At 40.5% G+C, this 17,657-nt stretch overlaps 2 protein-coding genes across 3 annotated transcripts; one reads left to right on the top strand and one right to left on the bottom strand.

Annotated features, from left to right (window-relative positions):
• Positions 1-2,980: 2,980 nt before the first annotated feature.
• Positions 2,981-9,479, bottom strand: LOC144065585 (uncharacterized). Its single transcript, XM_077588561.1, has 2 exons — positions 9,127-9,479; positions 2,981-5,766 (listed from the first exon to the last, which is right to left on the bottom strand). The coding sequence occupies exons 1-2, from the start codon at positions 9,158-9,160 to the stop codon at positions 4,271-4,273; spliced, it is 1,530 nt and encodes a 509-aa protein (XP_077444687.1). The 5' UTR covers positions 9,161-9,479; the 3' UTR covers positions 2,981-4,270.
• A 1,404-nt stretch (positions 9,480-10,883) lies between these two features.
• On the top strand, positions 10,884-15,789 carry LOC144065565 (uncharacterized). Of its 2 annotated transcripts, XM_077588536.1 has the most exons (3): positions 10,884-11,148; positions 13,102-13,125; positions 13,225-15,789. In XM_077588536.1, the coding sequence occupies exons 1-3, from the start codon at positions 11,121-11,123 to the stop codon at positions 14,889-14,891; spliced, it is 1,719 nt and encodes a 572-aa protein (XP_077444662.1). In that variant the 5' UTR covers positions 10,884-11,120; the 3' UTR covers positions 14,892-15,789. The 2 variants fall into 2 exon arrangements, with proteins under 2 accessions (XP_077444662.1, XP_077444663.1); XM_077588537.1 differs by lacking the exon at positions 13,102-13,125.
• Positions 15,790-17,657: the final 1,868 nt, after the last annotated feature.

Below are 17,657 nucleotides of genomic sequence, written 5' to 3'. Positions count from 1 at the left end.
ACAAGATTAAAACGTCCCAGTCTTCAAGACCAAATAGGAAAAAAATCCGATAGCAGCTCTGGTATTGTCCAGAGGGGCGGTCCAAATGTGCCCGGCCCGCGGGCCGTAGTTTGGTGACCCCTGCTTTACACCATCCCACATGTAATCAAAACCTTGCCGTTTTTAACAAGACACTCAATCAATCCATAAAGGTGTAGGCCGGTGCAACCCTTATGGCATGTAAAATAATAAAAACCACTGACGTAAGATATTGCTTCAACAAAACAACAACAAAAATGAAAACATTGCCAATCTTAGCAAGACACATGCAATCCATAATCTGTAATCTGTGGTGGTTTTTAACGGTTTGAAAAACAACGACTAATAATAATGCCGTTACAGTCTACTTACACTTTGGAAATTTGGAAAAAAGGGGATGAGAGCACAATTTGGTCAGCCTGGTACACAAAACCTAATATGTAACGTTATCTCTTAGCTAAAGTCCAAGTTGAACTCGATAAATGAACAAAATTTGACAGGGTATCATTTTTGGTTGTTCATCATGGCGCTGAATGTTTTACTTGTCTTTACTGCGTTTTTCATTGGAATGGAAGTTTTTAAATGCAAAATGGATAACTTTGTAAATAGCAGGACTAACCTATGACAGTCCCCGGTGGTCGTCAGGAGCTCCGGCAGCAGGTGGGAATCGTCACGTGCCTCTGTTTGTCTGCTTGGATTAGTCTGATAGATTAAATTTGTGAGTCGGCTTGTCAAGTTTCCAGTGAGAAGAAGCAGAGTGGTGCAGCGGAAGCATGCTAGGCCCATAACCCTGAGGTCAATGGATCGAAACCATTCTCTGCTACTTACAGTCAGTTCCTTTTTTTGAAGAAGCTAACGACCTCCCTTCCAAGTGTTGCCGTTACTGTGAAAAACTGATATTGACATTGATTAATTCTGTAAAAGCTGCCTTTTCTCACTTCACATTCTTCTTAGGGATGCCCCCAATCAAAAATTTGATCGGAATTGATTGGAAATTCTTGGAAATCACGTCATTTTCAGAGGATTGGAATTGGGTAAAAAAAAAGATTTTTTTCAATACATTGGTTTACATTTTTAGGTAATAACTCATTAACAGGGTGCCCCTTGGGGCGAGTGGTTAGCGCGTCGGCCTCACAGCTCTGGGGTGCTGGGTTCAAATCCAGGTCGGTCCACCTGTGTGGAGTTTGCATGTTCTCCCCAGGCCTGCACGGGTTTTCTCCGGGTACTCCGGTTTCCTCCCACACTCCAAAGACATGCATGGTTGGCTGATTGGACACTTTAACTTGCCCCTAGGTATGAGTGTGAGCATGAATGGTTGTTTGTCTCCTTGTGCCCTGCAATTGGGTGGCCATCAATTCAGGGTGTCCCCTGCCTCTGGCCTGAAGTCAGCTGGGATAGGCTCCAGCACCCCCGTGGCCTTAGTGAGGATAAAGTGGTTCAGTCAGATGAGATGAAATTTCTTTGAGGTTTTGACAAATGAGAGCAAGTTTTATTGAATGTGCCCTTTTTGCTTTAGTGAGTTGGATTTTCTGTATTAACAATTGGGAAAAACTGTAACGTGTCACTGTTAATCAGGAGTTACTGAAAATGCATGTTTGAAATGAATAGTAAAGGAAAATGAAACATTTCTTAAGGTTGTCATTAGCCGAGAAGTCACTTTCTAAGCAAAATTTCCGCAACCAACTCTAAACAATCAAAATGGCGACTTTTTTGCCAGGTAATCCAGGGCTAGGATCACGGCATGCAATTTCATAGGTGAGTTAAATTTGGTGACCCAGTACTCTTGACAACAGTATGGACTCACATGACACCATGATTGGACAAAGCGACCATAGAGCATGAAATGTGCTAATCCTCAACAGAATTCAATTATTAGTTTCACATTATTATATATTTGCATGCAATAAAGAATATGCTTTGCTTTACTATTAAACTTAGTTTCATATTATTACATGTTTGCTTGCAACAAAGGAAATGCTCTGCTCCTGAAAACCTGAGTTAGACTAAACAAAGAGAAGCCAAAATGCCTTGGACTGCTTGGAGTGGACTGAACAAAGAAGATTCAAAACACCTTGAGCTGCACATGACTTTCAGACCTTCATTTGTTTTGACTATATTGACGTCTCACTTCTGTTTCCCACCCCTCCCCTGAGTTGAGACGTCCATTGTAACTAGGGTCCTTGAAGTTAATAAACAACAAGCCTATCCCAGCTGACTCGGGGCCAAAAGCGGGGGACACCCAGAATCTGTGGCCAGACGATCGCAGGGCACAAGGAGACGGACAACAATACACACTCACACCCATACCTAGGGGCCATTTAGAGTGTTCAATCAGCCTACCATGCATGTTTATTGGAATGTGGGAGGAATTTGGAGTACCCGGAGGAAACCCACGCAGGCCCAGGGAGAACATGCACACTCCACACAGATGGACATGATCTGGATTTGAACCCAGGACCCCAGAGCTGAGGCCGACACGCTAAACACTCGTGCGACCGGGCTGCCCTGAGGTTGGAGATATTTAGGTTTACAAATGCCCTCTACAGAGGACTAATTTGAACTACTGGTATGCATGTATAGATATTTTTATTTATTTATTTGCATTTCTGTATAAAAATGGAGGAGAAACATGAAACTGTTTCTTCTTTTGATTAAAAAATTAAAACAGTAAATATTCATTGTCATATTTACATTCATGATAAAAGGACAAAAGAGTAAACATTCTTCATTTTAGTTCGTTTTCAATTTTTTTTTATTTTTAACGCATTCAGTTTTTTAGGTTTATTTGAACTTTAAATACTTCATTTAAATACGTAAACCTATTTTTTTTACAGACGCAGTATATGTACTTTAATACATTTTATTTTCATTTAAAAATAAAGGGGCAATTATTCAATTTTTTAGTCATTCTGTTGGGTCTAAAATACAACTTCAGGAACACGCACAGAAAGAGTGAGACCAATTTAAAGGAAATAGGTTTATTACCACACTGCAGGATGGAGAGAGCTCGAACAGCGTGAACGCACGGTCTCTCCCAAACGCAACTCTCTCCCAATGAACAGTGGGTCAGTCTTTATATAGGCAAAACAGGGTAATGTTTCTATGACAGCGATGTAGGACAGAGTTTATGCAAACAAAACTTTGGGCTGATATGGTTAGACATTTGCGGGGCTAAGATTGTGCAAACACTTTATTTTTATAGCTCACACAAACTTCCGCAGCCTATTTTACATCGCGCGATGTGAATAAACAATTGCAAAGCCAGTTTGGCTACATGGTGCGATGTGAACAAGCAAATGTAAAGCCAGTTGGCCGGCCTATCCCACACATTCTGATTCTAAAAATTCTTTTTGGCACCAAAATGCAAGCTAGAAAATATAAATATTTTCACTTCACTTAATTAAAAAATATTTTTAAAAATGAGACAAACGCTAAATATTTATAAAATCAATAAACTGCTAAAACAAAAAAGTTTTCATCAATAATTTTAAAAACTAACATTAATTTACTGAGAAAAACAATTTAAAAAAACAACTCCAGAAAATTAATTACCCAGAATAGAAAAGGAAAATATTTCAAAAAGCAAATGCTAATATAAAATATTTAAAGTGTTAAACATATAATTTAAAAAACAACCCTCAATATGAATTAAACCAAAATCATGGTTGGAAAAAAATATTTCAAAAGCAACTGCTAAAATAAATTTAGAAAAACATAACAACAACAAAATTGAACCTCAAGAAATACTCTGAAAACTAGAGTTGAATAAAAATAATTCAAAAGACAAATCCAGAAAACAAATTGAAGCGAGTTGGAAAAAAATATTTCAAAAACAACCACAAAAATAGGTGGATTTATAAAAATCATTGTGAAAAGAATCCAAATCAATCGATATGAGAAAAAACGAAATCTGAATTTGAATTTGACGTGGGGGGTGGGGTCAGAACAGCCAGACCAAGCATCATGCCACTTCAAAGGTTCTGATCAATATCATACATTGGACAAAGATTGGTTAAAGAATCAAAAGTGTGAATCCTAAAGATATGACAGAAGACCACAATTAATTATCTTTCATACAGAAAAGGATGAAGTCAGCATGGATGACAGGCAAAGCGTCATTGGGCAACACTTCTCACAACACATTTGTGTCTTTGAAATGACTCCTTACGACTAAATTATTAGCAACAAGCTGAGCAGGAAAAGGGTTTCTGACCAATGTGGGTTCTCATGTGTACTTTTTTCCTTTGGAGCTTTAGCCACAAAGTGAGCTGGTCAACATTTCTTCACAAATGAGTTCTTGTGTGGCTTTTTCATTGAGCTTTGGTAGTGAATCTGTGGCCATCGACTGAGCAGCAAAACCTTGTTCTCCAATGTGGGATATTGAATGTTGTTTTAAGCTTCCCTTGTGAGCGAATGCTTGACCACAAACTGAGCACAAAAATGTTTTTTCACGAGTGTGTGTTCTTGCATGACTATTTAAGCCGGTCTTTGTTGTAAATGTATGAGCACAAACTGAGCAGGAAAATGGTTTATCGCCAGTGTGTGTTCTTGAATGACTATTTAAGCTTGCCTTCTGAGTAAATGTCTGACCACAAACTGAGCAAGAAAATGGTTTCTCACCTGTGTGGGTTCTTGCGTGATTATTTAAGCTTCCCTTCTGTGTGAATGCTTGACCACAAACTGAGCACGAAAATGGTTTTTCACCTGTGTGGGTTATTAAGTGTTTTTTTAAGTAATTCATTACTGTAAAGCTTCTGCCACAAACTAAGCATAGAAATGGTTTTTCACCTGTGTGGGTTCTTAAGTGGGTTTTTAAATGTTGCTGTTCAGAAAAGGTTTGATCACAAACTGAACAGGAAAATGTTTTTTCACCAGTGTGTGTTCTTAGGTGTCTTTTTAATGTGGCGTTGGTAGAGAATCTGTGGACACAAAATGCGCAGGCAAAACATTTTTCTCCAGAGTGGGTTTTGAAGTGTTCTTTTAAGTTTCCCTTTATCCTGAATGTTTTACCACAAACTGAACACAAAAATGGTTTTTCACCCGTGTGTGTTCTCGTGTGAGTTTTTAAGTTTTGCTTTCGAGAAAAGGCTTGACCACAAACTGAGCAGGAAAATGGTTTTTCATCAGCGTGTGTTCTTGAGTGATAATTTAAGTTTCCCATCTGTGTGAATGCTTGACCACAAACTGAGCATGAAAAGGGTTTCTCCCCAGTGTGGGTCATCAAATGTGATTTTAAATGATACTTATTCCGAAATGTTTTCCCACACTGGGTGCATTCGTAGAGTTTGTCGCCACTGGGATTTTTCTTAAGACCTTCATCGTCATCATCATTATAAAGCAAGTCGTCACTATCTGATAAAGGAGCAATTAAATTTTCAGCTTGCCATCCTTCTTTTGAGCTGCTGCATTGCGGAGGCTCTGTGACATCTTCCTGCTCTTTGATTGGAGGTTGCTCTTCTCTCTTATGCTGGTGTTGAGGGGTCTCTGGCTCCTCCTCTTTAATTTGGGGCCATGTTGTGGCTTTTGCAGGCTGCACCCCTCCGCTGGACAAGCCGCAATCATCTCCCCTTTTTAAGGGCTCACGAGTTGACCAGGTCACATCTTCCTCCTTTTTGATTGGTTGCTCTTCTATCATTTGTTGTTGAGGGAACTCTGGCTCCTCCTCTTTGATTTGAAGGGGCTCAACGCCCTCTTTGGCACCAGGAAACTTTGACCCCCACCCATCAGGACCAAGATCATTTCTGAAACCTGCAAAAACACAAAGATAAATTAAATATTTTATAAACTATCTATCTAAATAGAAGCCCCTTAAGTTAGACTGGGAATTTAAAGTTTTATACAGTGGTACCTCGTCACACGACCGCTCGTCATACAAAATTTTCGTTTTATGACGGAAATTTCGATCGAATAATTCGCTCGTCATGCGATCAAAATTTCGTGATGCGACCAAGCTTTTTTGCATATCTTTCGTGTATAACAATATCTACGAGCACTGAACGATTAATTCAGACGGGTTTTTCCTCCTACGCATCGACCAGGAAACGCACAACGCGCATGCACGGGAAAAAAGAGGGCTTTCTGGGTAATGAAGTATACTCATGCACACAACGCCGATAGGCAATGGTACTCTTTCTCAGAATGAAACTTTATTACCCACAATCAATACGTGGGTAAGCTGAGCTGTTGCATTTCCTGTTATTTTTATTATCTAATACGAGGAGTATTATATTACTTCTCGTTCGCTGCTCCTAAGAACATCAGCGGCACTGGCTCCCAATTCCCTCTTTGTAATATTTCTGGTCGCAACTCTCTCTCATAGGCGCCGTTCAAAGCGGCTGCGTTCAGAGCCATTTCAACGAGGGAGTTGCGAGCCGGTCTTTATGAGCAGGTAGCGATCGCTAAAATGTACTACAAGACTATTTCTCGTTGGCAAGTGGTCGTGGGTTATCCTATTGTGAGGACATTTGTGTGAATCATTTTCGGAATATTTTGAAGGGAATACGTAGTACAATAGCAAACAGCCCATCGATAGCGAACGTGAGGGTGGAGGCGTGGCAAACCGCCAACCCGGAAAACGAAGGGAACAAAAGATTACAACAAAATTAGAATTCAGTTTTGTGTAAAGTTACATTAAACGTATGTTTGAGTGTCTGTATATATTAATCCAAGTTAATTTAAATTTGTTTGTTCCGTTTACGAGTGCGTTGTCGTGGGAAAAAAAAGGAACCCCCCGCCCACGCCCCCAAACGTCTCTGTTTCCCGTCGGCGAAATCTGCCCAATTTTAGTTAGATTAAACACATTTTATTACTATTAAACCACTAGTTATGTGTTACTTTGTTAATAGATGGCAAATTAGAAGAAATAAAACATTTTTTCCAATCCAATATCCTGTTATTGGTGTTTTTTCAGTGGGCTTCACAAAAATCTTCAATTGTTCCCTGCAACAATCCATCATTCCATCCTGCCTGAAATCTGCCACCATTATCCCTGTCCCCAAAAAGCCAACCATTGACAGCATGAATGATTATAGGCCTGATGCTCTCACGCCTGTGATCATGAAGTGCTTTGAAAAGTTGATAGCCCGCCATATCAGGAATACAATCTCTCCCTCAGTTGACCCTCACCAGTTTGCTTATAGAGCTAACAGGTCCACTGAGGATGCTATCACCATTGCTCTACATACAGCATTGAGCCACCTGGAAAACCATGGGAATTACGCGAGGATGCTTTTCATTGACTATAGCTCAGCCTTCAACACCATGAAACCGGACATTCTGACTGACAAACTCTCCCACCTTGGACTATCCTCCTCCATCTGCTGTTGGATAAAGAACTTCCTAACCAACCGACCACAAACTGTTAGACTTGGTTCCCACCTTTCTTCCTCCATTACACTGAGCACTGGCTCCCCTCAAGGCTGTGTACTGAGTCCTCTTCTGTACTCCCTGTACACTTATGACTGTACACCAACCCACCAGTCTAACTACATCATCAAATTTGCTGATGACACCACTGTGGTCGGACTCATCCCAGAAGGGGATGAGGCGGCCTATAGAGACGAGGTCAACAAACTGTCTTCGTGGTGCTCGATGAACAACCTCACACTGAACAACACAAAAACTAAAGAAATAATCCTGGACTTCCGCAAACAGAGCACAGATCTGGCCCCACTCCTCATAAATGGAGCTTCATGTAGACAGGGTCCAGTCCTTTAAATTCCTGGGGGTCCACGTCACGGACAAGCTCTCCTGGTCCACAAACACCACGGCAGTAATGAAGAAGGCCCAGAAACGACTCCATTTCCTGAGGGTACTCAGGAGGAACAACTTGGACACTAAGCTTCTGGTAACTTTCTATAAAGCCACCGTGGAGAGCATCCTGGCATACGGCATCACAGTGTGGTACGCTGGAAGCACGGCAGCAGACAAAAAGGCCATGCAGAGAGTGATTAACACTGCCCAGGGGATCGTCGGCTGCTCTCTGCCCTCACTGGAAGATATTGCCAGCCCTCGTTACCTCAGCAGAGCCGAACATTGTTGGGGACCCGGACCACCTTCGTCACAACCTGTTCCAGCTGCTTCCCTCTGGCAGGCGCTACCGGTCTCACAAAGCACGGACAAAGAGGCTTAAGGACAGCTTCTTTCCCACAGCCATCAGGACTCTGAATTTGCAGTAGCACGACACACAATCCCCTCTGTGTAAAAACTTTGGGGTGAGGAAACATGAAGGACGTTGGGCGGTGATCTGCCTCCTGCTGGCTGACTGAAGGTAAGTAAGCAGACAGTGGGAGGTAAGTGATCCATTTTATTCTTTGTTGGCATCGGTGAGGCAAACCTTTTCGCAATCGCCGGGAGTTGGTTGCGCTCGGGAGGTGATGCGATGTATCCATCGCGGCAGAGTGCCAGCAAGTCTGAAACTATCACTTGGTTGGGCTCTTGCCTGGGAAAAGCGCACTTTGTGGAGAAGCACTTTCAATTTCGTCATACGCAGCTGGGTATGATGACAATTATGCTTTGGTCTAGTCAATGATGATGACAAGCCTAAGTCTGATTTTATTTTTTTATTTTATTTTATTTGTTTCCCATTCAATGGGAAACGTCTGCTCGAGTTACGAGAATCTCGTCATACGATCTCAGTCCCGGAACGGATTAAGATCGTATGTCAAGGTACCACTGTACTTATTTTGGCATGGTTTGGGCTGGAAAGAAAGGACTAATATACTGGTTGCCACAGTAATGAAACTAAACGGAAGAGGGCACCATACATTGTATTTTAATTAGAAAATGATTATTGGTCAGTAAAGTATCCTCACAGGCCATTAAAATTTGCCCAAATCTTCTTTTTGAGTCTCTTCTTTGCAAATATTCTCTTGTATTTTTTTAGATTTTAAATTATTCAAAATACTTTTATCAAAGAGGGTACCATCTAATATTTATTTTATTATATTAAATCAAGAAGGAAAAATTATATATCTATTGCTTTTTTATTGAAATTGAAAAAAAATCTGTCGATTTGAGAAAATTAAATAATTTGCAATTGTAGCAAACAAAAATAGCACTTCTACAATTAGCATTAGGGGAATATATCCATATAAAAAGTGAACCCACCTTCCAGACTGTCAAGGACAACTTTTGCATACATTATTTTGCAAAATGTCGAGTGTTGCTCCTGGAATTCTGCTGGTTTTTTCCCACACGTAAATTCTGATGGCGGGGCCTTTGATAGCTGCTCGCTAGCCTAAGCTAAAGAAGGACGCGAAGCTTCAACGAGATCTTCGACGACTTGAAGAGGATGTTGACTGATATTTAAGGCCACAAAGTAGCTAATTCTAGACACGTCGGTGTCATGTGGGTATTGTAAGGTGACGGAATTTGTGGAAAAACAAGACGCGCAACTGTCACGACGAGATCGAGACTAGGAACGGAACCTTGACTTTAGGTGTTGCGCATGCGCGGATAATTACGTCACTTCTTTCGATGGTTTTTAAATGCAAGATAATCAGACTTGGAAATACATAGTTATTCTTCAAACGGTCTTACGTGATTTGAACAATAATGTTTTCACAGGTTTGAATCTTCCATAAATCACTTGAAGATCGCGGCTCAAAAGGAGGCGAGGCGTCACTCGCATGCGCAGAACATATTGACAAATTATTAACATTGCCTGTCGCCGATTGGGATCATGGGATATGCAGTTCTTCACCGAAAAGGTTTGACTCGCAGGAATCAATCCCTTATTTTGGTACTGATCTCTAGCGGTCAGGAAAACATTTGTAGTACGTATATGTATTTTCATTTCAGTATTTGTATACACTGTACAGTGTACAATAAGACTGTCAATCACCATTTATTGAAAAAGCGCAATAAATAATATCAGAAAACTAAACATTTCTCAATTGTGTTTTAAATAAGGAAACGTTTTTTTTTTTTTTTTAATTTGGATTACATTAGAACTTTATTTCATCCCGTATTTGGGAAATTCCCTTGGTTGCAGTCAGTGGTGGTCCGTGCATTTTCTCTTAGCGCCTTCAACGAATCAATCCAACCCCCAAAAACTATGTTATGGCTATAACTTGAAAAATGCTTTAAATCAACACAATATATTTGCTTGTGTAGCCCGCTCCAAATACGTACAGTTTGGTAGCTCTGGCTAATGACTAGCCTCATATTTGGTGAAAGCGATGACCTATCCCTCCACCTGCGCAAGGCAATGACGTATCCCTACGCCCACGACAATACATTGTGGTGTTGCCAACTCGAAATCTGATTGGTTAAAGCAACAGTCTTATCGACGCTTGTTTAATGCAACAGAGCCCGCAGAACTGATTGTGAAGGCTTTGAGGCAGATTTCTGACCCTGGCAACAAATAATGGCTGAAATGTGATTGGTTAAATTCTTCAATATGAAAACACACATCTGGAAGCAGATTTTCCATTGGAGAAAAGGTTAATAATTCACATAATTTTCCGTAATACACATTGTTTTTTTATTAAATTTTCCTCTCTTAGCCGGTAACCGGTCAAATAGTCCCAGGGGTTATTTAGCCGGTAACCGGTCAAATAGCCTATATGGCCCCATATGGCCATATAGCCGGTAAGAATTCTGTGTGGGGTAAATAGTAAGAAACTACGGCTACGGAGCCACTGCCTAAATAATAGTCATTAAATCCCTATTCACCTAGAGTTAAAATCTATCAATTGGCAATAACACATAAAATTTCAATAAGATTGGTTTAATGGTTTAGAAAATCCCCTATTCACTCAATATTAAATAATAGGTTACCGGCTAAATAGCGCTTGGGACTATTTGACCGGTTACCGGCTAAGGAGCCACTGCCAAAATCTTCGCCGCTGTATATGACGTCATCACCACTCGCCGTCTCGTCCGTTTCTTCTGGAACGGCGAATGCTATCCTTTTGGAAAGCGATTTGCTTCTTTTTTATCACTCCTTAGCCGTATGACTAATACAATAAAACTTGGGCGAAATACATCCGAGCACACGCGTAAAATCGTTTTGATATCGAGTTGTTTGGGTAGACGTTGATGTTTTTTGGCGTCCTTAGCTTAGCCTAGCTGAGTTTAGCTGCTAGCGAAGGGTCAGCATGCAAACACCAAGCCCGAAAATGTCAGGTGAGTTGATGTTTCCTTTTTTAAAAATGATAATTTGAGAAGAATCCCCTTTTTCCACAAATTCCTATGATGAAGCGACTCCTCAATGACTAAATATGAAGTTTTTTTCCTCTTTCTCTTCGACATAGCCAAATAGCTTCACAAACATTTCGGGGTTGTGCGGAATTAACGAACATTAGCGAAAAAAAGTTGTTCCTTTTAGTTCGCTTTCTATTTTAGCCCGAGTTGTGTTTAATATTTTTCATTCATTCATTTTCTGAACCGCTTTATTCCAATTAAGGTCGCGGGGGGTGCTGGAGCCCATCCCATTTGACCACACAGGTGGAGCTATAGTTTTCTTTACCAACTCATTCTTTGTCAGCAGTTTTTAAAGATTTTTGATCATCTTTGAAGTCCCACATAGTACTTTATGCTATGCCTATAATGATACAGAATTTACCAATAGCAAGAGTTAACTCTAATCTTTCATCAGGAAATGAGTGATTTCTACTCTTTTCTTTAGTCTCAGGCATTGGTAAATTCCACCCAAAAAAATCAATATCAGGGCGAAAATACCTGAGAAAGAAGCTTTTTGTGAAAATATACATTGATCTGGAACACCTAACTCTCGGATTTCAAAATAAAATACGACGAGTACAGTCGTACCTCTACTTACGAAATTAATTGGTTCCAGAACATTTTTCATGAGTTGAAAATTTCGTAAGTAGAGCAGTACTTTTTATGTAAATACATACGCTCCCCTACTTACGAACATTCGAGTTACGAACAACGGTACATACGAACATGTCTGCAAATTGCGTTTATGTCGAAAAATGTTCGTAAGTTCAATTTTGTATTGCGCGCCTTTTTCCGAGTAGTGCTTCTTTCCGCCGCTAATACCGACGCCTGGCGCTGTGAGAGCTCAGCTCACCCAGCATCTACCTTCCTCTGCCCAGTTCGTTGCAGTGCGGAAGTGCGTGAACGTATCTCCAGTGCGCAAAGAACCTTTTTCATTTTTATCATTAAATATCTCGTGCATCCATTATTCAATATGGTTGGTGAAAAGCGAAAGGCTTCTATTGAGGGACGTGCAAGGAAGAGGCAAGCCATTTCATTTGAAATGAGTGGCAATAATAACAAAGCTTGATGCGCGTGACAAAGTGGTGAGCGTTGCACATATATACAACTTGAATCGTTCGACTGTCAGTACCATTTATAAACATAAAGATCGAGCAGCAGGACCCAAATATTGAATGTTGCACAAAGTTTGCAAATCAATTGAATGATGCCATACAGTGCTACCGCATCATTTATGATGAGAAAAAGAAAACTGCAATCGTCATTAGATAGCTTCTTTCGGCCAGTTTCTAGTAAATCTCTCTCTCTAATGTATGTATACAGTACTGTATGTATTCTCTCCATGTTATTAAATGTTTTTTCCAGTACAAACCAATGTGTGTTACTTATACAAGCCTTAAACATACAAATGCACTTATATAAACCTTCAATATACTTATATAGGCCTTAAACATAAATTATAATACAAAATATAGCACTGAGCAACTTACAAACAAATTCAACTTATGAACAATCGCTCGGAACCTAACTCGTTCGTAAGTAGGGGAGCGTCTGTACTCTAATTCGTTTCATGGTCCTCACAAAACTACCAACTAAACCCGTAAAAATTCATCAAAGTGTCCCAACTTTGTAGGAAAAGTGTGAAGACACGAAATTGAGAGAAAATGATCATAAAATTATTTAATAAGCCATTAAAAACTCTTCTAGGCATAAGGTCAAGCACACAACGGCAATCAAAGAAACATGCAGGGTTGTTGTGAGAGCCAATGAGAGCCCTGTAGAGTGGAGTGAACATGTCAAGCAAGCAGTGCATCCGCGAAAATGTCAAAATAAAATAACAGATACAGGAAATGTATGGACGTTTTCGTAACTTGGATCTTTTTTTTGTATCTTGAGGCACTGAGAAGTTCGTAAGTACAGGTATGGCTCTATAAGACTTTAAATTCTCAGTTTAACCCAAAGGACTTCTCGTCAGATAGACAGTTGATAAAATATATCATTTATCTTTGTGTTTTGCAGCTTTCAGAAATGATCTTGGTGCTGATGGGCAGGGATCTGGTGACTTTGGGGAGAAATTTGAGCTCCCCCAAATCAAAAGGGAGGAACCAGAGTTCAATATTCACCAAAAGAGAGAAGAACAACTTCCCATCAAAAAGGAGGAAGAAGAGTTGCCAGACATTAAAGTGGAAAGTAGCAGCAGGTTGACTGGCGAGGCCCTGAAGAGCGATGATGATCTGGGCGTGGCCAGCGGTGCAGCCGAGCCTGCAAACACCTCAACATGGCCTCCAATTGAAGAGGAGGAGGAGCCGCCACAGTCCCCTCAACACCAAATGAAAAAAGAGCAATCTCCAATCAAAAAGGAGGAGCAAAATGTAACCGGGTCAACTGGTGAGCCTCCCATGAGTGAAGAGGATCTGGGCGTGGCTGGCAGAGGGGCGGAGCCTGCACACGGCAGCTGCTCAACAGAAGGACGGCGAGCAGACTCTTTAATTGGTCCTTTATCACATAGCGATGACTTGATTCATGCGAATAAGGACGATAAAGGTGTTAAGAAAAATCCAAGTGGCGAAAAACTCTGCAAATGCTCTCAGTGTGAGAAAACATTTCACAATAAGTCTCTTTTAAAATCACATATGATGACCCACACTGAAGATAAACCATTTTCGTGCTCGTTTTGTAGTAAAAGATTTACACAGAAGGGAGGCTTAAACATCCACACAAGAACCCACACAGGTGAAAAACCATTTTTGTGCTCAGTTTGTGGTCAAGCGTTCACACACAAGGAAAGCTTAAAATCCCACACAAGAACCCACACTGGTGAAAAACCATTTTTGTGCTCAGTTTGTGGTCAAGCATTCACACAGAAAGGAAACTTAAAAACCCACACAAGAACCCACACTGGTGAAAAACCATTTTTGTGCTCGGTTTGTGGTCAAGCCTTTTCCCATCAGCAATATTTAAAACCCCACAGAAGAACCCACACTGGTGAAAAACCATTTTCGTGCACAGTTTGTGATAAAACTTTTACAGAGAAGGGAAAGTTAATAACCCACACAAGAATCCACACTGGTAAAAAACCATTTTCATGCTTGGTTTGTGGTCAGGGATTCACACGAAAAGGAAGTTTAAAAAGCCACTCAAGAACTCACACTGGTGAAAAACCATTTTTGTGCTCACTTTGTGGTCAAGCATTTGCAGAGAAGGGAAGTTTAAAAGTACACACAAGAACCCACACAGGTGAAAAGCCATTTTCGTGCTCAGTGTGTGGTAAAGCCTTCGCACTAGAGGGAAGTTTAAAAAGCCACTCAAGAATCCACATTAGTGGAAAACGTCTGTCCTGCTCAATTTGTGGTCAAACATTTCCACACAAGGAAAGCTTACACATCCACCAAAAAACCCACATTGGGGAAAAGCCCTTTTCCTGCTCAGTTTGTGGAAAAGCATTCGCTCGAAAGCAACACGTAAAAAGACACACAAGAACCCACACTGGTGAAAAACAATTTTCGTGCTCAGTTTGTGGTCGAGCATTCGCAGAGAAGTCAAAGTTAAAAAACCACACAAGAACCCACACTGGTGAAAAACCATTTTTGTGCTTGATTTGTGGTAAGTCTTTCTCTCACAAGCACCACTTAGAATGCCACACGAGAACTCACATTAGTGAGAACTCCTTGTTGCTGCGAAGTTAATGTTTGAACATTTTTACAGAAGGGAACTTTAAAAGACTAAACAACCCGCACCGGGGAAAGGCCCTTTTTTTTGCTTAATTTGCGGTCCAAATTCCCTCCCAAGAATAGCTTAAAAACACCCATAATAAAATCAACAGAAAGTTCGAAAAGCGAGGAAAGCAAGAGTTAAATGTTTTATTTCAAGGTAAAAGTTTTGTTTTATTTCTTGTTTTGAACTTGACCAGAACTGACTTTTGGTTCATTTTGTAGTTCTATTCCACTTTTATATTCATCCATAGGGATTTGATTTGCATGTGTTTAAAAAGACTTGGCAATTGGTATATGAAGTCAAATGTCTCTTGTTTGTTATTGGAATTCACTCAATATTGTTATTGTTAGAATTATTATGGAATATTCTATATGTGTTGTAAGCATTTTTTAATAAGTAGTAAGGCTATAAATCAAGTCATGGGAACATGGACATTTTTCCTCCACATTCGTCTCCTCAAGGCCCAAAGCTAGAGGACACATTGTTACGGACACTTCACCCGGCAGGACCCAATGAGACTGTTATGACGAGACTCCAGCAGCAGATTTGAAAATACGGCTTTGTTTACATTATAATACTACTTTGTTTACCTTATAATGAAAATATTATGCAATTCCTCACACCATTGTTTTGGGTGTTCGGAAAGAATGTCGCGATTAAATACAATGATTCAGTTACTGCAATTCAGAATGCTTTGTGGACCGAGACGACGTCACAAGGCACCTCCTTGCAAGTTGTAAGCAGCTATGTTGAAAGATGTTTTCCTATTTTAATTAAATATTACTAATAATGATTTAAAAGGTTTGAATCGTTATTCCAACAGTTATATACCTATCACCATTAATAAAACAAAAAATTGATGTCTTGACACTTGTCGTTGATTGCCCATTGATTTTACCTGTTTCTCACCCAACTGTTTTTCCCTGTCTCGTTAACCCATGTCTGTGTATTTATTTTTGTGTTCTACCTCTTTTGGTTCTTTTTTTTGTAATTTTGGATTCGGGGTTTATATTTTTTCAATTTGCTTTTGGTGTCTTTAATTAAAACCCTTTGATATACCATGATGGGACGATGCTACCTCAAGCAGTGTATTGTGTCGGCACTGTATTGAAACCGTGTTGGTCACCCAATAGTTACCCCTGCAGTAGTTATAAAATCCTTGCAGGTGAAAAAAATCCATGTTTTTTTAAAATTCCAAACGGAGTTTATATGTAAAATAGATCAAATATGAGAGTACAAAGTGAATATTTCATTTGACGTCACACGATCAAAATGATTCCACTCTGAGGAAGACTTCTTAGAACGAGTCATAATTACGTAAAAGTCCTTCCAACAGACCCACGACACTTTGATACAGTTTATTTCTTTAAACTATTATCACACTTTGGCCAAATGATACATTTCCTGTACCGGTCACGTGATTCTTTCTTAAAGCTTGAACTCTCGGCACGCTATTGACTCGCCAGTGTCGGTCGTTCCATCACTATTTATCAGCAAAACCTGCTTTAGCTAAGCCTAACTAGCAGCTATCAAAGGAACAAGAGTAGAAAAATGAGAAATGTGGTGTTAAAAGAAATCTACTCCGGACACCAAGGGATTGTGAAGTCAAAGGCTCTAGCTCGCAAGTACACATGGTGGCCCAATCTGGATTCTGACATTGATAAGATCTGCAAAGAATGTGGAATATGTCAAATCGAGCAGAAAATACCACAACATGTACCACTTCATCCATGGGAATTCCCCGGTGAGGCCTGGAAGAGGATGCACATAGATTTTGCAGGCCCCTTCCTCAACAGCATGTTCATGGTGGTTGTGGAATCTCACACCAAGTGGTTGGAAGTCTATCGCATGTCACAGATAACAACACAAGCAACAGTGACAAGGCTGAAAAGACTTTTTGCTTCATATGGACTTCCTGAGCAAATTGTGACTGATAATGCAACAACCTTCACCTCTGAAGAGTTTCAGAACTTCGTGATAAAGAATGGGATCAGGCATACAACGAGTGCACCAGGGCACCCAGCAACAAACGGCTTGGCAAAGAGATATGTCCAAACATTCAAGACCCGAATGAAAAAACTTGCCAGCCTGCCTTGCAGCATCGAGGACAAACTTTCACTATTTCTGCTACAGTACCGGACCACTCCCAACTGCACCACGGGTCAGTCTCCAACGGATTTATTTCTCCACCGACATGTCTGCACCCGGCTGGACTTCCTGAAGCCTAGCATCGGAGAGACGGTTCGCAGAAAGCAGTATCAACAAAAAGACCAACATGACTTCTCGGCAGAGGATCGCACTTTCAACAAGGACGAACTTGTATATCTCCGTAATACAGCAGGAGGAGGAGGTAACAAATGGATTCCTGGACAAGTGGTTAAACAAACAGGACCTTTGTCGTATCAAGTCAAAGAAAGAGATTCTGACACTGTGCATCGGCGTCATGGAGATTAGCTGCGTGCCAGAGCTCAACCTGCAATGACTGAAATAGACACTGAGACATCTGAACCCGATCCACACTCTGAACCTAATGAAGTGAACACACCCACGTCAGAACCTGATGCACACTCGAAACATAATGAATCGAACACATCCAAGGTCACTGGGGATGTACCGGTGTATCCATCGGTTCCGTCTGACCCGCCTTCACTGAGACACTCAGACTGTGTGCGTAAAAAAACAAGCAGATATCTGAATAGCTAAGTAAATGATACATGCTGCTGTTCATACTGTTGTTT

Source organism: Stigmatopora argus, chromosome 20 (genome assembly GCF_051989625.1).
Source record: "Stigmatopora argus isolate UIUO_Sarg chromosome 20, RoL_Sarg_1.0, whole genome shotgun sequence".
NCBI lineage: Eukaryota > Metazoa > Chordata > Actinopteri > Syngnathiformes > Syngnathidae > Stigmatopora > Stigmatopora argus.
The sequence above is the reverse complement of the archived record's forward strand: the minus strand, read 5'-3'. Positions and strand labels throughout refer to the sequence as shown.

Bases quoted from the DNA above. Each gene is read 5' to 3' on its own strand.
- LOC144065585 (XM_077588561.1), bottom strand. From the start codon at position 9,160: ATGTATGCAAAAGTTGTCCTTGACAGTCTGGAAG. The intron at 5,767-9,126 runs GTGGGTTCACTT...GTGTTTTTGCAG, and splicing joins TGTCCTTGACAGTCTGGAAG to GTTTCAGAAATGATCTTGGT.
- LOC144065565 (XM_077588536.1), top strand. From the start codon at position 11,121: ATGCAAACACCAAGCCCGAAAATGTCAG. The intron at 11,149-13,101 runs GTGAGTTGATGT...TTGTATCTTGAG, and splicing joins ACCAAGCCCGAAAATGTCAG to GCACTGAGAAGTTCGTAAGT. The intron at 13,126-13,224 runs GTATGGCTCTAT...TGTGTTTTGCAG, and splicing joins TGAGAAGTTCGTAAGTACAG to CTTTCAGAAATGATCTTGGT.